The sequence below is a fragment of the Heloderma suspectum genome, chromosome 1 (genome assembly GCF_057233095.1).
Source record: "Heloderma suspectum isolate Gila_16-S chromosome 1, 16-S_ref, whole genome shotgun sequence".
NCBI classification, from domain to species: Eukaryota; Metazoa; Chordata; class Lepidosauria; order Squamata; family Helodermatidae; genus Heloderma; species Heloderma suspectum.
This window is the reverse complement of record NC_139458.1, coordinates 99,523,922-99,549,550: the sequence shown is the minus strand read 5'-3', so window position 1 is coordinate 99,549,550 and position 25,629 is coordinate 99,523,922. Positions and strand designations below refer to the sequence as shown.

The window sequence follows — 25,629 nt, the reverse complement described above, 5'->3', positions numbered from 1 at the left end:
CGTTTCTGGAATGGGACAGGTCAGCAGAGCTTCCTTCTGTGAGCTCTGCTGACCTGTTCTGCTCCAGAAATGAATGTTTCAGCTCATTTTTGGTTGCTTTAGGAAACGCTACCTTTCTCTTGTGCCAGCAGGACAATGCAGCATTGGTAAGAACCTATCAAAATTCACACATTTCTTCATCAATGGGGCAGATTTTGAGAATTTAAAATTTTGAATTTTGAAAATTTAGGCAAAAGCAGAACTGACAGATTCATCCATCCCTATGCATAGGCGAGCAGACCTGTAGTGAGTACCCCCTTTACAACTCTCCACTCCTTCCCACAGCTACTACTCCCTGCTAGTGTTCTAATCCCATTCTCCATACCCTCCAGCCACTGTCATGCCATTCCATGCCAAAAACCCCAAGATCATGTGAAAACTGAAAGCTTAGATACAGAACAGATTATTCAAAATAAATGGGAGGGTAAATATGCTTCCATATTTCCAAATATAGTGCAGAACGCAGCAGCTTGGCTGTTGTTGGGAGCTGCCCCTTTTCCGTATGCAACTCCTTTGCTGAGGGAACTGCACTGGCTGCATATTTGCTACCGGACCAGGTTTAAGGTTTTGGTACTAGTATACAAAGCCCTAAACAACTTGAGACTAGAATACCTGAGAGAGTGCCTCCTCCCTTACCAACCTGCCCAATCACTGAGGTCATCAGAGGGCATGCTCCTGGTGGCTTCCCATGGACCCATGGCCCGACTGGAGTCCACCAAGAGAAGGGCCTCCAGTGTGATAGCTTCCTTCCTATGGAATTCCCTGCCTTTGGAGGACAGGCAGGCGCCAACATTGTGTTGTTTCCTGTGCCTCCTGGAAACATTATTTCAGGAAGCCTTCCTTGAGTGACCGGCCATGGTTTTATCAGAACTTCTTTTTTAAAATAGTAGTTATGTTAACATGGTGTTTTTATTGTTTTATCCTATCTGCTGTTCACCACTCTGAAATTTTGGATGTGGAGCAAGTATACAAATGTAAATAAAGAAAGAAAATATACTTAATTATATCTTAGTTATATCTGTGAAGGAGGAAAAGTGGCATAGTTTATTGTTTGGGGGCAGTTGTGTTTGCTGTCTTGCAATAGGCATGATTTCTGGCATTAGTGTCAGTTGTTGGTGCTGATACATGTTTTCAGAGGATAAGGAGCAATGAGGATGGTTTGGGTGCTGATATTCAGAGGGTGATGGGCAGAGGAGAATATGATGGTGGAAGTTGGACAGCCTGGTACAGGGGAAGAACAGTGAGCCATTTGATAGCTGCCCCTTCTTTTGGCCCTTCTTCCAGTCCTGGGGAGCTTGTAATCATGCCAGGTACCCCTTCAGCTTGAAAGTGCATCTGGTTAATGCCAGATGGATTAAGGATAAGATCACAACCATTCAAGACTTGATCCTGGATGCAATTCAAAGGTGCTGCTTACCACCTTTAAAACCCTCAATGGCTTGGGATCTGGCTACTTGAAGAACTGTCTGTTCCCATGCGAACCTTTAAAATCAGCTAATGTGTCCCTCTTGCATGCCATTGCCTTCAAAGGCACAACTGGTGGCAATGGGCGAGAGAGCTTTCTCAGTGGCAGTGCACCATATGTGGAACTCCATGCCCCAAGAGATTAGGGGCCAAAACAGACATTACTTTAAAAGTGCATCTAACAGCTATGACTTCTTTTCATGTTTACTCTAGAATAGATGGAGGGGAACCAATCCAGATCTTACAATTCAAGTCTCAAGTTTCTCATGAGGGAGAAAGCAGGGACTCTGCCTGGGCCATTTGTTTGTCAAGGTCTTCGGAGGAATATCTCACAGTGGCTTAACTTGCTAGGGAGGGTCCCTCCCCTGGCCTCTGATCTAGCTGCTCCAACTCAGATTCAGAATTGGAGCTGCCAGACCTCTCAAGGTGCTTGGATTCATCCCTGACATCAGCTGTGGAACAGACATTTAAAGTAAAGTCTGCTTTGGCTCTAGATAGGGTTGGCGGAGAATTTCTCCCCGAAACTTCGGGCAGCCGAGAAAGATCTGACTTTGCAGATCTAGCCGTGATCGGCTACGTTAATCGTCACGTAGCCTATCACAGGGGCGTGTTTTTTTTTTTAACTTTTTATTTCGCGGCCAGGCGAGGCGAGGCGCCTCCTCCCCGGCCTGAATTTCGGCCAGGCGAGGCGGGAAGCTTCCCCCCCGGCCTGAATTTCGGCCGGGCGAGGCGGGAAGCCTCCCCCCCCCCGGCCTGAACTTCGGGGGGAGAGCAGCGAAGCACCTCCCCCCCACCGCGAAAAGCTGCGAGACCAGGTAAGTGGCTTTCGTGCACTCCTAGCTCTAGGTCATCTTCCTCTTTATCTGTGTTCTGACAGCAAATGAAGATTTTTCCCCAAAAGGAAGCATTTGACTTTGCTGTTACTTAATGATATTGTTTTCTGCTACTTTTAGCTTGTTACTGTGTTTTAAAGATTAGCTATTGTTTTCATATTTTCATATTTTGCTATCTGCTTTGAACAACTCATCTTTTGGAGGGGAAAAGCAAGGTAAAACATTGCTTAACTAAATAGTAAGTAAATAAAACTATCATATGTGGCTCCCATCCATCAGGGTTGGCAAAGATCCACACCCAGCTGGTTTCCATAATCTTTCAAGCATCCATCTGCATCAGTATGCAATACCATGATCCGCACAAACAGAAAAAATATCATCTTTCCTGCGTGAGTCATATTCAATTCTCCATTTATAGCAGGGGTGGTGTCAGGGTGGAAACTGAGCCCATAGAGCCCCAGAGCAGTTCTGATTCTGAGGAAGAACAGCAATCCATGGGAGAGGAGCTCGCTCATCTCTCACAAGCACAGCAGCTGGCAGAGATTCCTCCTGCCAGCATTCCTGGGAGAGATAGTGACCCTGGTAGTGAGACAGCGCTGGAGGGGGGCTTGCTGGACGCTCGGCGCAGACGCAGGGAGCGGTGACAGATGGAGGGTGCAGAAAGGAGGCGCTCTGCTCATTTGCCACGCAAACAACGGTCGCGTCCTGAGGACCCAAGGGTAAGAGGGAGGATCTCTCCATAGCCCATAGGTTCAGAGTCTTCCCACGCTTCTCCTTCAAACGGGGACCAACTGCCTTACCTGGCGCTTAGGCTACTCTGCTATCTACCCCAGTGCAGTTCCTAGCTTAGTGGCTAGTGATTAGTATCTGTAAGAGTCATTAAGTAATAAAGGAATAAAGCCTTGGAAAGAATCCTCGTTGTCTGTGTCTTGAGTTGACTATTGGAGGGGACTGTAAGAGGCAGCTAGGGCACTCCTGACAGGTGGAAATCATTTTTTCTGGCAAGGCTGCATTCCCTAAGGGGTAATCTGTCAAGGGCTGCATTCATTGGTGGGCACGCTAAAGCCAGTTGTTAGTGAGTCCAAAGCCAAAACAGAGCGTGGCTACCCTCTTCTCTCTTAGAGGGCTGCTGGAGGAGGGACATTTTGCTCTTGCCAGAGCTGTGAACAGATCACTTGCAGAGGGATTAGTCATTAGGCCCTCATGATATTAGACCAAGGGCCCCATGCAACTCTTGGGATGCAGGTTGCCCACCCATAATTTATAGAATCCACTGACAACAAGAGGATAAATGCGTACATGTTAGCCCCAATACATGAAGCAAATGACAACTTGGACAGAACACTGAGAATAATAGTCAGGAACCTACTTTTGCTGTCATTTTAGCCAGAAGTTCTTGCAAATCCATAATTCCTTGCACCAGGCTTAAGAAGTCACTGCAAGTTGGACAGGCTCAATAAAGTAAGGAAGGAAAACAATAAATACATAAATAATAAAAACAAATAGACACATGCTTAATTTACAAAAACCAAATAGGCATTGGTTTTCTAGCATTGCAGCTACAGAATATTTTGTGTTACAAAGTTTATAAGAAAACTAACAAATCTGGAAATTTTTAGTATAAAACAGAATGGGCAAATCAAAGTGGATTGTCTCAAAGAATAACATACTATTGGAGAACACCTCAATGGAAACTGAAAATTACAGTAAAAGGGAGGTAAGGTCCTATAAGCTCTTTGAAATAAACATACAATGAAACCATTCTGTGTACATACTCAGGAATTTAAAAATATATGTGGCCATTTGACACAGGTTAAAATAAGTTTAATATATGAGACAATTGCTAATAAATTCTGGAGAGGTTGTAATAAAACAGGCAGGACTGGCTCCAGGTTTTGGGTGGCCCAAGGCCAAAAGGTTTCATCACCACCAGATATGCTGCTACCTGAACTCCTCCTCCTCTTCCCTTCCTCCTCATCTAGACAGAGGTCAGCCAGAGCTGGCATTTGCTATTTGTCAACATAGTTGCCAGTTTCTTGCCTGGCTCCCAGCTCTATCACTGCTTGCCCACTCATCCCACCTGGGTGGGTGGAAGGATGAGTGGGCAAGCAAGCAATCTGCATCATCACTCACCACACCACCACATTCCTTCTGTCACAGGTGGGGATGGCTGCAGGCGGCTGCTGCTGCTAAAAATCGTCAGCCCTTGTTTGCTCATCCACCCAAGTAGGCAAAGAAGCAATCAGCAGCTGCAGCCAAAATGAGCAGGTGTGCATGCTCATCGCCTCTATCCAGCTCCAGAGAAAAAGATGTCACTATGTCAGAGGAGAGGGGGAGCACAATTCTCCCAGGGGACCTCCCTGGGATCCCTCCTACACACAGAGAAAGAGAGCATGGACCAGTGGCTGCTGCATTGCCATAGTGGATCAGGTATTAATGATGGGCCCTTCCCAGGCTCCTGAGGGCAGCTGTCCAAGGATGCCAAAGCCTGACAACAGCCTTAGAAATTGGTACTTCATATCATTTCTGATTGTCTAGTTAAAAAATCCAAACATTTTGAAAATCATTTCTATGTGAAATAGGAAATATTATAGATCAATTTCATTGTTCATGATCCCAGGCAAGTTCAAATATTGCAGACCAATTGAGACTGTGGACCAATTGAGACCTATATATCATAGTCATCCTTAAGAGAGGGAATGGTGCTGGCCTTTCTAAAAGAGACAGTCATCAGGCCATTCCTGAAAAAGCTTAACCTGGATCCGGAGGATGTTAACAACTATAGACCAGTGGCCAACATCCCCTTCCTGGGAAAGGTGTTTGAGTGGGTGGTTGCAGGACAGCTCCAGGCACTCTTGAATAGATCCATTTCAGTCAGGCTTCAGGCCTGGTTTTGGAACAGAAACTGCCTTGGTTGCCCTGTGGGATGTACTCCTTTCAGCTCCAGGTAAAGACCTTTTTATTTTCCCAGTATGTCAGCATTCTAGTCTTTCAGCTCTGCTGTTTTAAATCAGTATTTTAAATCTCTGCATTGCTGCTAGGTTTTATTCTGGTTGTACTTTTATATTGTAGTTTTAAGCTTCATATTTTATATTGTTTTTATGTTGTACTTGTGGTTTCAATTTTTGTGAAGCACCCAAAGAGATTAAGCTATGGGGCAGTATAGAAATGTAATAAATAAATAAACAGTCAACAGTCCAGTATATCTGTCTTTCCAACTTATATAAACCAAACACCTTAACCCATATCACCCATCCTCATTTTAACTGTCCCTTGTATTTCAGTGTTCTTTTACTTGGATAGTTCTTAAAAATGTAAATAACTTCAGTTAAGATAGATGATGATGATGATGATGATGATGATAGACAGACAGACAGACAGACAGATTAAAGACCAATTCATTTTTCATGATCTTTTTACTTAGAATATATTCTGATTTGCACACAAAATCACTTGGGGGGGATCACATAATTACTAATTGTAGCTAGAACAGAGGTTGTTAAACAATGGAAAAGCAATCCTTTACTATTATTAAAGTATTGTTATGAAAGAGTTTTGAATGAGTTTTGAACTACTGGTAATGGAAAAGCTAAGACATTGTTAACTATCATTGTTGTTTTATTGTTTTTATGTTTTCATCACTTAATATTTTAACTTTTGGGGGGGTATTTTATTGCTGTATGCCACCTTGGGAGGGCTTCTGCCCTGAAAGGCGGCCAAGAAATGTTTTAAAGAAATAAGGAAATAACACATCAATTTGGACTCAAAATGTCAAGGCAAGCCAGAAGAGTGTGACAGCAACTGGCTTCCCTTTATGGGGAAAAAAAATGTTGACGGGATATAATTCAGCAAGCACCATGTAAATATTTGTTGTTTTAAAATTATTAAAAATATTTCTCTGAGTAATGTCATTTTATTTCAATGTCTCCAAAATTATTGTAGTTAAGTAATATTATTTTATATTATCTTTAGCTAGATTACTATGTGCTGTGTTTGTACTGTCTGACGATCTGTTAAATTATTGTTATTTTGTATTCAGAAATAAAAATGGCAGTAAAAAAAAGGGAACTGGACTGACATGAAGAGTGAGGCAATATCAGAAGTAGATCACTGTTAAAATAAAATTTCACAACTGGCATTTGGGCCACAGCCTCTATATTTTCATAAATGTTTTTCACTTATCTGGAGACAGACAACCTTTTCTCAAGAGACCTTAGCAAACTGTGTCAGCTCACAGCTTCTGTTCATCCGTTTGGTGACATTCTAAAGCATGCTTTTATATCCAGGGATTCAGCAGTTCCACTACTCATGACCAACTCTATACTTACTGACACCTTAGAAAGCCCACTTACCCCATGGCATAAAATTCCCTTCCAGCTAAGAGCCAGCTGCATGATGCACATACCATGTGAGAGCATCCTAGTTCTGCTTGTTATGAATTCTGACAATACCCTAGCCTACAGGCAGAAAAAGCTGAGGAGGATCATATAGAAATGTAGTTGTGCTGTTGATTTGATAAAATGCACAATTCAAGGTGGCATTTTATATCTATTTCATAAAAACAAGCAAGTATATACAGCTCTAAATGATCATCAGTCCTCACTCCCAGCTCTCCAGTAACTGACCATCTAACTCCCTTTCTTGTTAAGATTCGAATCCTTTTAAAGATACAGTAACACTTATCATTCCGGTAGTCTCACATACACACCGGGCTGTCTTTCCCTATTGATTGTTTCTCTCCCACTTATCGCTCTTTAATGTGTCCTTGGAGCTGGGTGGTGAACAGCAGGTAAACTGAGCTGCTAAGGGAGAAACAAGCAGAGAGAAAAAACAGATGGAGAAAAGTAGCTCTGTGTGTGCGTGTGTGTGTGTGTGTGTGAGAGAGAGAGAGAGAGAGAGAGAGAGAGAGAACGAATGAACAAACAGTTGTCTAGGAAACTGTCATTCATCTTAGTTGTAAGATCAGCTTAAACAAACAGAAAATATTCATATTTGAATATGTAACGCACACTTCTTATGGGACTGCTGGGTCTTGAGACCACATTTCCCAACAGTGACCTCTGTCTTTCACCTGAAAAATTGCCTTTCTTGAGGGTGGGGTGGGGTGGTTGGAAAATAAGGACTGAGAAAGAACTACTGCAGCATGTGGGGAGGTCTGTGAGAGGTGATAAAGCACCATATTGCTGAACCTATATAGGCCTGCTGTGAACTGGCATCCACAGAGACCTGGCTAAGGACTAGGGATGGATGAATATGTCAAGTCTGATTTCACTCCATTTCTCCTTTTTCCAAGATTACATTAGCTCTGTCCCATTTCTGTATCAGTTTGAGAGTTATATTTCTAAATGTCTGCATGAACATTTGTATGTATTTTTATACACGTTTCTCCTAATACACAGTTTTGCATTAACTTACGTACTGATGTATCTATTTTTTGAAAGTGATATTCACTAATATAATATGTTCTTGTGCACACTTTCCCTAATGTACACATTTTTGTGCGAACTTTTCCTTATTTTACACAGTGATTTGCAAACTGCATGGCTGAAAAGTACAGATATTGCTATATAGCTGTGTTCCAGTTCATGTGTAGATTCGTGACATGTGCATTTGTAAAGTTTAAAGTAAAGTTTTCATTAAAATGAAAACCAAATGAATTTCTCACCCAACCCTACTAAAGACTTGACATTATATTTTGCATTTATTTCTTATGTGCCAACCCTTAGGTAGCTGTGAGCTTCCCTGTTTTTATGTATGTTGTTAAGCTACCTGTTATTGTTAGCCACAAGCCAGTATTATTGCTGTAACCTACCAGGGCTACCAAGGAGAATGTTAACGGTGTAGCGCTTTCAGCACTTGCCTCTAATCCTTGTTGCACAGACATACTACTGATTTATAGTCACTACTCTAATCTCTTTAGAAGGTATAATTCCTAAGAGTTGGAGGAGCAGAGAAAGCTACTAAGGAGCTAAGAGCAAATAAGCAACATATAAAGAAACACATTTAGGATGCAATCCTAAACAGATTTAGATAGAAAGTCCTACATCTCCCAGCCTGGTTGGGGAATACTGGGAGTTGTAGGACCTTTTTCTGTCTAAACATGCATAAGATTGTGCCTTTAGTGGCTCTTCCTTCTTTGTGTGGGTACATGGGTTTGGGGTGGGGTGGGGGACTGCAATTTAGTCCAGTTTTCACTGGCTTGTAGGTAGAGGGGACACCAGAATTCTTAACAGGAGAAATGTATTTCTGTGATCAGAGTAACATGAAACCTAGTTTCATCAAGGCAAGAGAATGGGAACACAGAACTCCTTGGCTTCCCCAGTGGGAACAGCCATCTAGATTAGTTGTAAGATCTGCTTAAACAAACAGAAAATTTAATATGCATGTCTTAATACAACAAAACATGCCTGAAACCATCAGTCTCTAGAGTTTTACAACATCTAAAACTTCCAGGCTCTACTAGGAACTTCCTGGTTCTACTACGAAGAGATGACAAATTATAGCCTTAGGGAGAAAGCCTATGGGGATAGGCAGCTGCCTCCAAACTCAGAGGCGATCACCTATCCAATGCAGGGCAGGAGAAGCGTGGAGGGGATCATCCCCTCCATGCTTCAGCTGCCCTGCATTTGTGGCTAGACAGCTAATTTTGGCTGTCTAGCCGCAGGAAGTTGGAGCAGGGGAAACTGCAGCCGGACAACATGTTGGATGTGCTGTACCGGCATTTCCAAGTTCCCCTCCCCGGCATGTCCCCAGGAACACTCCATTTTCACTGCTCTGTGCTCCCCTTCTGAGCGTGGGACCGTTCTGCGCTGCCTGTGAGGCAGTGCGGGAGGGGGTGAAGGTTGCTTCTCAGGGAACCGACCTCAGAGCACAGGCACCGAGGTCAGTTCCCAGGAACCAACCTATTCTATGGCTGTCTAGCCACTGAATAGCAGCCTTAGGATTGCGCCCTTAATTTCTCATCCATAAAATGAGACTACTAAAGACTAATATCAAATGTTTGTGCAAAAATGAACAGGGACTACAAAGCGCTATTTACACTGAAACCACCATATACATAATAATAAATAAATAAATATAAATAAAAATTGTTACTTACTGCGATTCAGATTAGGACACTGTGTTATATATCCATTAGGCATAAAGATGACTTTCGCATCTTGAATGATACCCTTTGTAACAGAAGAGAAAGCTGGTAATATAGATTACAGTCATACAATTAAAATTGTACAAAATACTTCAGAACTTATTTGTTGATAGTCAGATGAAATTAGTACAATTATACTGATTTACCAACTAGAAAAATATGAACTTGAAAAATGCCACATTTTTCATTTAAAAATAGCTTTAAAATATTCACTTAGGTATTTTTAAAATTATGCATAAGCAAATGAAACTAATAGTCTCAGAACCCAGAAGAAAAACATTGACATTAACGCCATCTGCACTTACCTGGAAGTAAAAGCTATTGAACTGAATGTGACTTACTTCTGAGTAGACATATATATGAGTGCAATGTTACCTTAAGAACTAGTCATATTGGTAGCTTAAATCTTTCCCGCTGAAATAACTTAAGAGCTGAACATGCTTAACTTTGGTTTAGTGCAGCGGCATAGACAACCATTGTATACTTGTTCATGAAATCACCAAATGTACACCATTTGTGGACTAAGAGGCCAGTCAGGAGAAGAGGAATTAGATGTCTTATGCCTGTTCCTCTTCTGGTTCTTCCCCCAACTGGATGGTTTCTGGCTGCCTTACTAAGTTGCCCATGGGTCTGCTGGTGCTGAATGCAAGCTTGGTCAAAAATAAAATCTCCCTCACTCCTAATTTAATTGTGGATTAGAAGACTGATTTGGTATGAATTGAGGTTGGGTAGGGGAACTGGGAGAGTTCCCCTACCCAAATGACTTTAAATTTTTTAAATTTTGTTTTTAATATTTCTACTCCACCATTCAAAAGACTTTCCTAGCTCCAAAGCCCCATTCCACAGTGTGGCTAAGAATGCTTAAGTCCACTATTTTCAATGGCACTGAAGGATCCGGATTATGTAGCAGATTGTGGTCAGTCTCAAAACAATGAGCAACAGGAAATTTGAGGACAAATATGTTTTTCCTGGAACTTTTCTGGTCTAAAGCCAGTTTTACCAAATTGCCTTATTATAATATCATGATTCCCCAGAAAGGTTTCTCTACCCATCCCCTGTTGATTACTCTACTGTCCTCAGTGTTGTGACTTCTGGAGGGAAAACCCTGCACATTAAAGCAAAATGTTAGTGTTTTCTCTTACACAATTAGCCATTGTACAAACATCAATGTCTGTTAGTGGGGTAAGATTACAGGGTAAGAACCTTAGCTTCCAAATAAATGTTGATAAACTTGCATGTAGTACTGGTGATATACATACACACACACACACACACACGAACTTAGAATAGGAAGATACACTGAAATTCTCCCACATGGACACACAAATCTTTGATTGAAAAATTAAGTGTATTGTCAAGGTTATCCTTTGACAATTAAAAAAAATTGTCTTGATCACGGATTACAGCAGTGACTTTCAGTTAGAGTGCAACAGAATGAAAGCTACAGAGCAGAAGGAGAACATTATATCTTACCCAGAATACTGAGCTTACGTTATAAATAAAATATAGGCCTTAATGCTTCAAGCTTTGCAAATGCAGCAACATTTAACATTTATGTGTTTGTTTTCTGAGACAGCAGAGGGTAATTCAGCAAGTACCACTTCCTGCTTGTTATTTCAATATCAAATATTAATTGAAAATATTAATGGCAATAACCAGATCACACTATGCATCTCATAGAACATTTATTAACATTTTCATCTGTGAGAATAATGAAGCCATCTGAATAAGAGATGCCGTTGTCATTGGATAGGGCTAACCTCTGAAGCATTCATTAATATGATTTTGAAAATGATGGCTGGTGAACAATCCATATGTAAAAATGACATTGCTGCCTGAGATCAACATTTTAGAAAGCATAAATAAAAAACAAAGATTCTTGCCCCTATACAGGAAAGTGTATCTGAGCATATAACTGATGCAGATATCCTTCTGATATGCTTATACTACGATGCTCATCAAGGCCCCATTCAACTGTCTGTATGCCCTGAGTCTGAGATCCATGTCTCCACTTGGAGGCACCAGTCGTTACCTAGAACTGGTTTGCAGAGGCCAAGTTCTTAAGCATTAATAAAAACCAAAGACTGTGAGCACACCAAATCACATCACCTATCACTTTAATAAGATCTTGTCAGTCTAGGTTTAAGATTAAACACCTGTTGATTTGCTCTGCTGGATAGATATTTTTTTATGTTAAAAGTATACAGAACACTCTAAGTCAAACAAATGTCCCCCTCAAGTTTGTTTGTTTGCTTACCTATTAAGCATAGATTTTGAATTTGTTTAGCATTTTAACTTGGAAAGGGGAGCTGGCAACACTTAGCCTAGCTCGTGTGCCATCCACAGGCTAGATAACTGCTCACTGTTTCTAAGCCTTGAACTATATGATCTAAACGGTATGCTTTCCTCGTTATACAGGTTAATTAGTTATTTAACACAGAGATCATTTTCATTCCATACCAGGTTTCAGATGCAGTGATGGTGGGTGGGCAGCTATAAAAAAGCAGTTCTCAGGAAGAACTAGTCAAAGAATCAGTGAGGGGCTTTTGTGACAGGGAAAATCAAGCTGCGGTCTATGCACTTCCTTTGTCTTCAATTGATCATGATAGCAATAGCAGTACCTCTGGTTATATATCCACTGACACTTTGAGCTAGCATTCCGTAATGCAACAGTTATTACAACGGGGGTGGGGGAGGCTAGACCAGAGAATTTACTGCACAGATTACGGGTAATATGCAAACTGTCTTGCATGTAACTACATCATCATCATCATCACCTCCTCCATTGTGGAAATTCACCTCAAAAATAAATTAACATATTTTAAGAGCAAAGAGAATAGACAGATGAGAGAAGTTATGACTAGCAGTAAGGGCAGAGCGGGGGGGAGAGAAGTGTCGGGTCTCTCATCTGTGTGCTTTACTACAGAAGCATGATTTGCCATATGCCAGCATGCTTGGAGAAGCAGCTAAGTGACAATCTGCAATTGCCCTTCTTTTCCCTTCTGCTGTATTTCCCATTGCTATTCTAACATCTTCATTTTTATTGTATTCATTTTTAATGTATTTATATACTGCTTACCATATCTAAAAAAATCTAGATTAGATCAGAAAGATTAAAATACATCCTAATAAATACAACAACATTTATATAAAAAAATTATAAAAACACTGAAACCAAATTCTCAAAACACCTTATCAAACTAACTAACTGAGCAGCACAATCAAGAAGGGAAGGTGTGGGTAAAGAGCTGGGTCTTCAACTGCTGCCTAACACACATCACAGTTGGCACCTCCTGAACACTGGAGGGGAAGGCATTCCATAAGGTGGGCACTATCATGGAAAAGGCCCACTTCGGGGTTGCTGCAAGATGGCAATCTGCAGATTGTATTACAGCCAGCAACTATCCACTACACAACACTTAGTTGCATGAATATTTTCCTCAGAATGTGTGTGTGCATGTTTGTAAAACAAAGCAGTTACAGAAAACTGCCATGCTCATAGGATGATCACACAACTGGACAGTTCCGGCCCCTCACCTCTGCTCCTACATCTGCAATTACAAGATTCCTACTTGGTTTCACTGGCAGCAGCATTGTTATGTCAATCCTTTCGATAACACAGTAAAAATACAATAAAATAAATAGTATATTTTATATAACCACCAACAAAACTGCTTTTACAGAATCAGATAAACCAACAGAGTTGACACTGGCCTGGTTCACACATAACGGCAACCCACAGCTCAATTGCTCCCACCTGGGTCCTCCTGCCAGTGAAGCAGCTAAACAAGCCAGGGATGCTCCATCCTTTGCTTGGTAAGCATTATGCCTGAACTGGAAACCCTGGGTTAGAGTTGTAATCCAAGCCAGAGTTGCAATCCAAGAACAAAACCTGGATTACAACTCTGGCTTGTCAGGAAAGAGAGAAACCAGAGTTCCTAGTCTGGACATAATGCTAACCAAGCCAGGACAGAGGGCAGTATCCGATGGTACCCTTGCACAGGTAGCCCAGGCTTGCCAGCCTTGCTGGCTGCAGGGCACATGTGACCACTACCACTGGCGGCCGCAATGTAGCTCTTCCAGGGGCAAGCATCAAAATGAGTGGAAACTGGAAACTCTCATTTCAGGAAGGGGCACAACCTGCCCTTTCCAGAAACAAGCACTTCCTCTCATTTCAGCACTTGCTTCCAGAAGCACTACATCATGGCAATCTGCACAAGGGCACCACTGAATCCAACCCAGGGAGTCCTTGGTTTGTTGAGCTGCTCCTGCTGGCAGGAAAAGCCAAGCAGGAGCGAGCTGAATGCATCAGCACACTGGCTGACTCACAGTAATCCAGGAGAAAAAATGGGGTTGCCATTACATGAGAACTAGGCCACTGACAATACCAAATTCCAAGTCCAGCAACTGAAAGCCCTCCTGAACAACAAGATTAATCATTTTCTGAAAAGACAAACAGGATGTGGCTAGATAGTAAAGAGTTTCACAGCAAGGGCACCACAACCAAGAAGGCTCTAATCCTAGTAACTTATCATCATCACCAAGCTTCAGACCTTGGTACCCCACACTGGAACTCCACAGGAAATCTTAATGAATCACAAAGAACAAATGAGTAGAGGCACTTTTTAAAATCCTCTGGCCCAAGACTATTTAAGGCTTTAAAGGTCAAAAACAGCATTTGAACTAAACCTGCAGGTTAATTAATGGTGCTGACTCAGAAATAGTCCAGTTTATAAATGTATATGCCATGCCTTCAAGCAAACGTATTATCCTGGTGCTAATGAACTATTAAAAATACACACACTTGCCTTCAGTGCTCTAGCTTAAAGACTGTGGATTGCAGATTTCAGCATTAACATATACTGTGAGTGGAGTCTCTCACTCCACTCAGCTCAGAGGGGATGGAAAGACTGTAGAGGTGACTCTTGGAAGAAAATTATAAGTTAGCTAGTTTAGGTTCTCCCTCATTTCTTTTCAGCAACGCATTCTAACATTTTTTTTCTTACTGTGCTATTGAAAAGGCTCATCCTCAGGTTCCCTCTATTTTCTTTGTTTTCCTATTCTGGCATGGATATTGTTCCTAGTACTTAGAAATATGTCCTGTCCCAAAACACGGATGGTCAACACACATGCAAATGCTTTGTTTTTCCTCCTCTTCTGGAAAAAAAATATTTATACTGCCTTGCGGAAGAGGAAAAAATGGAATGTTCATTCTTTCCTTAAACTTTATTCTTAACACATTTCACCATCCACCTTGAAGAGATATTCTGCAAGGTGCTGAACGCCTTCATCTCCCACTAACTTGAAACCCTATTAATGTTACATAGGTAGAGCTCTAACACATAGGTTTTATTCCGGTTTTATTCTGGCTGTATTGTTATATTGTGGTTTTAATGCTTTTATATTTTATATTGTTCTACCCTGTGCTGTTTGGTTTTAATTTTTGTGAACCGCCCAGAGAGCTTCAGCTATTGAACACTATAGAAGTGAAATAAATAAATAAATAAATAAATAAATGATGAGCTGCTGTGAGATTTCCCTTTACAGAGCCAGACCTTTCTCTAGCAAAAAACACTCCAAGGAACCAGTATAATTTAGCAAGGAGCTTCTCAGCAAATATATATATATATGAATTTGACCCCTAATAACACACGGGCAAGAGTAGACTATACCCCCAAGTGTGCATTAACGCTAGCATTTTAAGAGGATTTTCCTCTTAAGAACAGAAGCAAAAGATGTACTGGAAACTTATTATCAAATTATACCATTATACTCCTAATAGATTTGAAATAACCATTATTAGTATAATGTTCATAATAACATTCAGAGCTTTCTAGACAGAATTTCTAACACAATTCTTCTGCAGATACAAAAGAAAAATACTTATTCTTTTTTAACACTCTTATTTCCCTGCAGATCTCTGTTTACATTGAGGAAAATGGGAGTTTTATATGCTAAAATACTGAAACAAATTGATTTGAAAAGAAAAAGGAGGTCCTGCTGAGCATGTAAATAAAAAGGACAGGAAATGTGCACTGCTTATAAACTATCAAAATCATAAGCTTTTGCAGTGCTTAACAACAAAAAATAAGGCTTGTGAAATTCATAAGCAGGCTTAAAAAATACAACCAATTATGTGTTTTTGCCCTGCAGACAGTTAGTAAAATATTCAGGCATTCCCAGACCAAAGAAAGGCACTTGTCGACTTTCATTATGATCAATAAAAACTGGCAGCTCATTATCATATCATTAGCTACCCTGCTGTTTCCAAAGTGTAAATGCGTAGAAATATTAATTTATAAATGCTTAATATCCCTCAGTTCTTAGACTTTAGCTGTATGTATCAACTAAGAAATAAAGATGGGCAAAACCAGTGTAACTACTACTTTTTTTGTAGTATGTGCCCATAAACATATGTTTACCATCTGCAGAATTACGGGAAGCAGCTGAGGTTAAAAAACTCAACAGCTGTAGAATAAAATAACGCCATCAATTTCACTTCACAGTGACAGCTCAGCTGTTCAGCAGCAAAATAAAGACCAAGTAAGTATGGAGGCATTTCTCCACCTTAATTTAAACTGGGAGCGAGGGACTGGAGGGAGGGCAGGGGAGGAGGAGAGGCATGAAAATTATCTGCCTTATATGAAAGCCTAATATAGAGTTATTACTGATTGAACTACTTCAGTAATATTGGATGCTTCCAGACAGACAACTCCTAGCACCACCAATCAAAATACACTGTGCAGCTATTCTGTCTCTCCCTCCTTATTGGAGGTAAGGGGAAAAAGACATGAGGCAGTGGAAAAACACAGGAGGGTTATAAGGAGAAGACAACAACATCTGGATCCCCATAAAATTCCATGAAGGAGACAGGACGATTGCACAGTAAAAGCCTAGTCTGGAAGCATTCATTCTGTTTGCTCAAAGCCATTTTCATTATCCTTTTCACAGCCACCCCAAAGCAGCTTCATCATCCATTTTAACTACTGAAAATTTGGAAGAAAACATTAGCTTAAAAAAAATGCAGATAATTGTATTACCACTGTATGGACTGCTTAGGATATTAATAGAACCTGCCACCAAGAATCAGGTTCATTTCTCTCTTCTGGTATAGGCTCACAGAGGTAGAGGACTTTGAGATCAGGCATCTTTTCATCTTTTACTTCAAAATCAAGCAGTTTTTACATTGTTCAAATTTGAAATAAGAGCACAGAACATATATAAACAAAGTGGTTGCAAGGAAAACAGATTTTTAAAAAACTTTCTAAGAATCATTTTAGGAGCATTACCATTCTAAAAATTAAAGTTTCTTTGGTTGCAATCCTATGCATGTTGAGACAGAGAAAAGTCCTACAGTTCCCAGCATGCCCCAGCCGGTATGGCTGGCTAGAAGGATGCTGGGAGTTGTAGGACTATTTTTCTGTCTAAATATGCATAGGATGTTTTATGAAATTACATTTCTGACCTGGAAGCAAAAAAGAATGTAGAGAAGTCAATGAAGACCAATGTTCTGCCCTGGCTTTTTTGTATTTTGCCTCTTTTATTTATATGATTTTTGATTAACTTGTTTACATATGTTTTCCACAAAATGGAATTTCTCCAACAATTGGTTATTATTTTTTCCAAAGTTCCCAGCTATGATTTGGAGTGATATATTTACTTCATAGTTTTGTCAGCAATGTTGAGACACAATTCCCAAACAGGATAATATCCGCTCCTCTTTTGTAGGTTTATTGTTTAGCTATTTTATATCTGAAGTGTTTTTTCAGTTCTGTTTACTTCTCACAATATTTCATGTCATTTTAACATATTTGCGTCATAAGCAGACATATGAACAATAGTCTAGTAGGCAGTTATCCTTCCTTCCTTCTTATCTAATGCAGCTTTTTCCTGACTTGCTTTTTATGAGTTTACATGAGGAACTGGTTCTGTCTTGATTTACCCATGTTCCTTTAACTATAATAGCCTCAGAGGTCAGTGCTTCTGTTAGAATGCCTTGATCGAATCAAACTGATTCAAACTTCATATGATAATACTTTTAATATATCATCTGTTTCATTATGAAAACTCTAACTTAGGAGAGTTTTACAAATTATAAGAGAAATGTGGAAGACCAATAACTCTTTATTTTGGATAAATATTTCCACAGTGGCCTATTATGTGGGTTGGTGCCGGAGTCTTGCCAGATGCAAAGGCTTCTTGGGCAAATATTTGTCACACCTTGGATGTTTATAATAAGAAACTCATTTATTTATTTAAAAAATGTCTTGGCTGCCTTTCTGGGCAGAAGCCCTCCCAAGGCGGCTCACAGCAATAAAATACATAAAAACAGTTAAAATATTAAAAGTGATAAAAACATAAACACAATAAAATAGCAATGAAACCAACAATAAAACCAGCAATAACAACAGCAGCAGCAGCAACAGCAAAAACAGAAGTCATATCAAGAGAAGGCCATGGTAAAATAGTATGTTTTCAAGAAGAATATGTTTTCTTCTTAAAAGCCTGAAATGACAGAGCATGGTGGACCTCCAATGGCAGTTTGTTCCAAAGGTGTGGGGCCAATGTAGAGAAGGCCCTCTTAGATGTGGCCACCCACCTAACTGCTCTCAAATGGCAAATGAGAAGGGCCTCTCTTTCTGATCTTAAAGTGCAGGCAGGCCAATCTGGGTGAAGGCAACTTCAGGTAACTTGGTCCTGAACCATTTAAGGCTTTAAAGGTCAAAACGAGCACTTTACATTGGGCTCAGAAACACACTGGTAACCAGTGCAGCTGTAATACACACTACAGTATATTCCATGCTCCTTAATTAGCAGTTAGTCTACTAAGTCACATAGGTATGCAACAGACAGGGTATAAAGTCTGATGGTTGTATATCTTTTAAGGGAGCAATCCTATGTCCCTTAGACAGCATCTGGGGAACATAGGATATTTCGGTTTCCTGGCTCCAAGCTCAGAGACAGGGCTCAGAGCCAGGAAACTGTGCTCCCCACCCCAGCCCCTTTGTAGCCAGTGCAAAGAGAACTATGCCAACTACTTCTCCACGCTCAGAAAATGGAGCACAGAGACAGGGAAAAGGGGGCATTCCTGGGGAAGGGGAGGAGACTGGGGTGGCAGCCATATGACAAATCCTATGGCTGTCCCAGCCTCCTTCCTTCCCCCTCCCACTCCCCGAAGCCTCTGCTAGACAGGTGAAAACACCTGCCTAGTTTAAATGCAGAGCAGGAGGCACAATGTGCCTCCTGTTCTGAATAGGATACTCATAAGACTCCAAATTCAGAGGCTTTCAAATAATATCCAGGGCGGATCCCATAAGATTGCACCCTAAATGTAATTTTACTTAGGAAATATGATGGCCATGTTTAACATTTACCTCAGATCATTAAGACGCAGGGAGCAAAAAGAAAAGAAAAAGTGGGAAAGGGGGGACTGTGAAAGGGCCTCATTTTTGCCAGACTGCAGTCTTGAAACTAATGAAGACAATAAACAGAGTGCCTTCCACTCAGGATAGGGGCATCGCAAGCAACCAATTTTCATTTGGGACTAGGGACACCATCTCAGTTCATACTGATAAAATAATCCCCTGTAGCCAGAGCCACATTGAGGGAGGATGTCTGAGCTGATGGGACTATGTATCTTCCCAGTGTGATTCATAGGAGTGGAGAAGATTAAAAGAAGTGTCCACATGGATCACTCCCATGAAGCTGTGTAGTCTTGTCATCAAAGGCGAAGTACAGGCTGAAGGGGCAGGATTGCAGATTGAGATCGACAGGCATATGGTCAAGGAACACCTCATTACTTTGAATGAGTTCAAATCTCCAGGGCCAGATGAACTGCATCCTAGAGTCATAAAGGAACTGGCAGAAGAACTCTCAGAACCGCTGTCTATTCTCTTTGAGAAATCATGGAGGACAGGGGAAGTGCCAGATGACTGGAGGAGGGCTAACGTTGTCCCTATCTTCAAAAAGGGTAAAAAGGAGGAACCTGGGAACTACAGACCAGTCAGTCTGACATCAATCCCTGGGAAAATTCTGGAGCAGATCATAAAGCAATCCATCTGGAAGCACCTTGACAACAATGCCGTGATTACTCGAAGCCAACATGGATTTGTCAAAAACAAGTCCTGCCAGACAAATCTGATCTCATTTTTTGATCAAGTCACCTCCCTTGTAGACCGTGGGAATGCTGTAGACATCATATACCTCGACTTCAGCAAAGCTTTCGACAAAGTGCCCCATGATATCCTGATGAGCAAACTAGCTCGAAGTGGGCTAGATGAAACAACGATCCGGTGGATCCACAGTTGGCTACAGAATCGGACTCAAAGAGTGCTTATCAATGGGGCCTTCTCAAGCTGGGGAGAGGTAACGAGTGGGGTACCGCAGGGCTCAGTCCTGGGCCCAGTGCTCTTCAACATTTTTATTAATGACTTGGAGGAGGAGGTGCAGGGAATGCTGATCAAATTTGCAGATGACACAAAATTGGGAGGGATAGCTAATACTTTGGAAGACAGAAACAAAATTCAAAGTGATCTGGATAGACTGGAGTGCTGGGCAGAAAACAACAGAATGGCATTTAATAGGGACAAATGCCAAGTTCTGCACCTAGGAAAAAGAAACCAAATGCACAGTTACAAGATGGGGGATACGTGGCTCAACCACACTACGAGCGAGAAGGATCTTGGAATTGTCGTCGATCACAAGCTGAATATGAGCCAACAGTGTGATGTGGCTGCAAAAAAGGCAAATGCTATTTTGGGCTGCATTCATAGAAGCATCGCTTCCAAATCCCGGGAAGTACTAGTTCCCCTCTACTCAGCACTGGTTAGGCCTCATCTGGAGTACTGTGTCCAGTTCTGGGCACCACACTTTAAGAAGGATGCAGACAAGCTGGAGAGGGTTCAAAGGAGGGCAACAAAGATGATCAGGGGACTGGAAACAAAGCCCTATGAAGAGAGACTGAAAGAACTGGGCATGTTTAGCCTTGAGAAGAGAAGACTGAGGGGAGATATGATAGCACTCTTCAAGTACTTGAAAGGTTGTCACAGAGAAGAAGGCCAGGATCTCTTCTTGATCATCCCAGAGTGCAGGACACGGAATAATGGGCTCAAGTTACAGGAAGCCAGATTCCGACTGAACATCAGGAAAAACTTCCTGAGTGTCAGAGCAATACGGCAATGGAACCAATTACCTGGGGAGGTGGTGGGCTCTCCCACACTGGAGGCCTTCAAGACGAGGCTGGACAGCCATTTGTCAGGGATGCTCTGACTTGGATTCCTGCATTGAGCAGGGGGTTGGACTCGATGGCCTTGTAGGCCCCTTCCAACCCTACTATTCTATGATTCTATGATCATATATGTTACTTCTGAATGCAGGTGTGGACATGGGACTGCTTTGTGTCCCATGGGTGGAGAGGGGATTTTTGTATGTATAAATCAGACCAAAGGCTTCCAACATTTGGAGTATGGCCATGCCAGTTGGGGATGGTGGAAGTTGTAACCAAACACTTCTGGAGAGCACCAGTTTGGTGAAGGCGGGCATAGGATATGTTACCCATGACTGTTTTCATGCTCTAACATAAAGGCACATATTTATCATTCTACACACTGGTGATCCAAAACATGTTATGCAGGGAACACTGCAAACTGAAGTCACTTGTTCATCAAGTTTCACTCCATATATCTGACACTCATGCATTTAAAACTATGAAATGCCAGTGCTGGAGAAGCAAATGAGGAAGGCATCACCATATTGCTCTTTAACCATTTGTTTCTGTTTTGCAGGCTTACCTTAAAGAAGCCGTGTTTCCTGTTACGCTGTCCAAGCCACAAATTGCTTCCTGGAGTCAAATTTGTTTCTGGAGGATCTATAACACGTTCATAAATCCTGTGGAGCAAAGTGCTATTGTTAGTCAAAAAGGATCATTTTCTTTTTGCTTAGAATGTTAGTAAATTTTAAGTACAGAATTCAGTGTTTCTTTAGATATACACGCTGCAACCCAAGGCTAAAGATAACCACATATATCTTATTTCTAATTGTAAAATGTGTGAGAGAGAGGATAAAATTTTCAAATATTGATAAAATACAGCACTCCCAGAGGAGGATTACAGATCAGCGTACATGCCAGTAAGCAGAGCTTTTAAAAAGGGATATTCTATAACACATATGTTCACTTAAGATAAAATTAGGACATAAGAACTACTACAACATATTCATAGCGATTGTGGAAAGCTATTCTGGAAGGTTATTACATAAAGGATGATAATTGCAATACATAGGGTTTATCCAGCTTCTTTTCCACTGTCAGAAATTCCCTGGGTGGAGTTCTGCTCAGAATGTTCCAACTGGGGGGAAGTGATCTTTGCTGATACCCTCTCCCACTACCACCTCCCCACTGTTCTAGAAGGTCCCCCCAATCCTCTGAAGCAGATTTGAGGGAGGGGGGCATAAGAAACTGCAGGCAGATAGGGAATTTACAAATATTACTGCCATCTTCATTCTGCCAGCACGATTTGTCCACTGTCCACAGGAGCTTCCCTTGGATGGAAGGAGCCCTTCCGTTTGCAGGTGGCAGATTCTAACACTATATTAGTTTCAAAAGAGGCAAACTTCAAACCATAGGTAATGGTGAAACAAATGATGTCATGTTAAAACATGACCCCCTGGGTAGATGACATAGGAAGCCACAGTTAAGGGTATGTAAAAGCAAATGCTTCCAAAGTCCTCCCTCTTGACCACTCAGGAGGAGGGATGGAAACTGCATGAGTCTGGGAGTAGGCTACGCTCATTTATGTCTGAACTCAGCAGTATCTTTTTCTGAAGATTCAAAAACATGAAGAATATCCACAGTTGAAGAAACTAAGATTATATTGGCTCAGTTTAGACATCTCGCCAAACTATGCTTTGTGTTAACTATAATTAAGCATGCGCACCATGATTTGAGCTTCCAAATATACAGCAGCCAAACCATGGTTTAGAGCTGTTTGTCTGCTTTTGTTTTCCATCTGCTCAGCACTCAGCTTCATGAATTCATAAATTCATTCCTGTCTACATGACGCATTTTGAGGTACAGCAACAGTCATAAGTATGATTTTGATGGTTTGTGAATTCAGACAATAAAACCACACTTAGCACAAACAGATTTGCAAACCATTTTTAAATTGTGGTTTGAAATCCTGGTTTAGCAGCCACTTGCAAACTACAGTCTGTAAATAGACATAGGCCTGGTTTGCACGGAATGGCAACCCTGGGATTTTTTACATCCAGGATAGTTGTGAATAAGGCAGTATGCTGGTACACACTGTTGATCAATCCTGCTGCAAGTAGAAGCAGCTAAACAACTCAGGAATGCTCCATCCCTGGGTTTACTGTGATGTGCAGACTTGAAACTCTGCCTTGTCAGGGAGAGACAAGCCAGAGTTGGAACCGCAGTGGGAGCAATCAGGCAGTGTGCACCAGCATTCACAACAACCCAGAGTTTATAAAAAAAAAAAAAAACCTGGGTTGTTGTGATGTGTGAACCAGGCCATAGGTTTAGGCATTTTTAAAAAACGGCTTGACTTCACAAACCACGGTTTTCCATGACATCCAAATGCAGCTACTGAAAATAAGAAGAGCAAAGCATTCATAGCAAGAACAATAGCATCATATTGGTTAAAATAAACCATTTATTCTTTCATTCATTCTCATTCCTTCACTACTATTTATTTACAGCTGGAATGTAGAAAATGGTGCCTTAGAAGTCAAATGTTATAATAAAGCATTAAAGAAAGCAATTAAATACTTTTATCATGAAGGAATACACATTCTTCCAAATTTATAGTAGCAAAATAGCTAGTCACTGAACACATCAGCTCTTTTCACTTGTAATCTGTGTGCTTAATAAGAGATAGAATGCAATTGTATTTTTTTAAGTGAACACATGAAGTAGCTCCAAAGAGAAATACAAGCCAATCAACACAACCCAGTATGTTATGTTTTCATTTACACTCCAACTAGCTTTGGAGTGTAAAGGCCTGGACTAACCAAATGTAATCATTGGTTTTGTGTTATAGCTTGCTATTTGTTTGGAAACACATACATTTTAAAAGACTCATATTGCCTCTGATTTTTAAGGAATCCTAAAAAGAAAGTCTTTGCTTAGCTGTGTCAAGTAAAATGTAGCTAAGTATAAAGCAATATCCCCTTCATGGATCACTGCCTTGTTGTGGCGAAGGGGCTTGCGTAACTCAGTGAAGCCATAAGCTATGCTGTGCAGGGCCACCCAAGACGGACAGGTCATGGTGCAGAGTTCTGACAAAATGTGGTCCACTGGAGAAGGAAATGGCAACCCACTCCAGTATTCTTGCCAAGAAAACCCCATGGAACATATCAAAAGGCTAAAAGAGATGACGCCGGAAGATGAGCCCCTCAGGTCGGAAGGTGTCCAATATACTACTGGGGAAGAGCAGAGGAAATTTACAAGTAGTGCCAGAAAGAGTGAAGTGGCTGGGCCACAGCCAAAAGGACACACAGCTGTGGATGTGTCTGGTGGTGAAAAGAAAGTCCGATACTGTAAAGAACAATATTGTTTAGGAACCTGGAATGTCAGATCAATGAATCAAGGTAAACTGGAGGTGGTCAAACATGAGATGGCAAGATTGAACATCGACATCTTGGGAATCAGCGAACTAAAATGGACAGGCATGGGCAAATTTAATTCAGGTGACCATTACATCTACTACTGTGGGCAAGAATCCCTTAGAAGAAATGGAGTAGCACTCATAGTCAATAAAAGGGCGGGAAAAGCAGTACTGGGGTACAATCTCAAAAATGATAGAATGATCTCAGTACGAATCCAAGGCAAACCATTCAACATCACAGTAATTCAAGTCTATGCCCCAACCACTGATGCCAAAGAAGCTGAGGTTGATCGGTTCTATGAAGACCTACAACACCTTCTAGAACTAACACCAAAAAAAGATGTCCTTTTCAAAATAGGGGATTGGAACGCTAAAGTAGGAAGTCAAGAAATCACCGGGATAACAGGCAAACATGGCCTTGGTGTACAACGTAAAATGAAACAGGACAAAGGCTAATAGAGTTTTGCAAAGAGAACACGCTGATCACAGCAAACACTCTTTTCCAACAGCACAAGAGGCGAATCTACACATGGACATCACCAGATGGTCAATATTGAAATCAGACTGATTATGTACTTTGCAGCCAAAGATGGAGAAGCTCTATACAGTCAGTAAAAACAAGACCTGAAGCTGACTGTGGCTCAGATCATGAGCTGCTTCTTGCAAAATTTCGGCTTCAATTGAAGAACGTAGGGAAAACCACTAAACCATTCAAGTATGACCTAAATCATATTCCTTATGAATATTCAGTGGAGGTGAGGATTTAAGGGATTAGAGCTGATAGACCGTGTGCCTGAGCAACTATGGACGGAGGTCCGTAACATTGTTCAGGAGGCAGCAACGAAATCCATCCCAAAGAAAAAGAACTGCAAGAAAGCAAAGTGGCTGTCTGATGAGGCTTTACAAGTAGCTGAGGAAAGAAGGGAAGCGAAAAGCAAGGGAGAAAGGGGAAGATTTATCCAACTGAATGCAGAGTTCCAGAGAACAGCAAGGAGAGACAAGAAGGCCTTCTAAAATGAACAATGCAAAGAAATCGAGGAAAACCATAGAATGGGAAAGACTAGAGATCTTTTCAAGAAAATCGGAGATCTCAAGGGAACGTTTTGTGCAAAGACGGGCATGATAAAGGACAAAGAAGGCAGGGACCTAACAGAAGCAGATGAGATTAAGAAGAGGTGGCAAGAATACACAGAAGAACTATACAGGAAAGATCTGAATGTCCCTGATAGCCATGATAGTGCGGTCACTGAACTTGAGCCGGACATCCTAGAGAGTGAAGTCAAGCGGGCCTTAGGAAGCATTACTAACAACAAAGCTAGCGGAGATGACAGTATGCCAGCTGAACTATTTAAAATCTTAAAAGATGATGCTGTTAAAGTGCTGCACTCAATATGCCAACAAATTTGGAACACTCAGTAGTGGCCACAAGACTGGAAAAGGTCAGTTTACATTCCAATTCCAAAGAACGGCAATGCCAAAGAGTGATCAAACTACCGTACAATTGCGCTCATTTCACATGCCAGCA

At 41.2% G+C, this 25,629-nt stretch overlaps 1 protein-coding gene across 1 annotated transcript in view; it reads right to left on the bottom strand.

The window, feature by feature from the left end:
• Positions 1 to 25,629, bottom strand: part of NELL1 (neural EGFL like 1) — a 673,415-nt gene that overhangs the window by 492,026 nt on the left and 155,760 nt on the right. The window contains exons 5-7 of the mRNA XM_084852331.1: positions 21,273 to 21,369; positions 9,436 to 9,508; positions 3,706 to 3,788 (exon numbers count right to left, since the gene is read on the bottom strand). Of these exons, the coding sequence (XP_084708457.1) occupies positions 3,706 to 3,788; positions 9,436 to 9,508; positions 21,273 to 21,369 (253 nt within the window). The remainder of the gene's footprint in view (positions 1 to 3,705; positions 3,789 to 9,435; positions 9,509 to 21,272; positions 21,370 to 25,629) is intronic.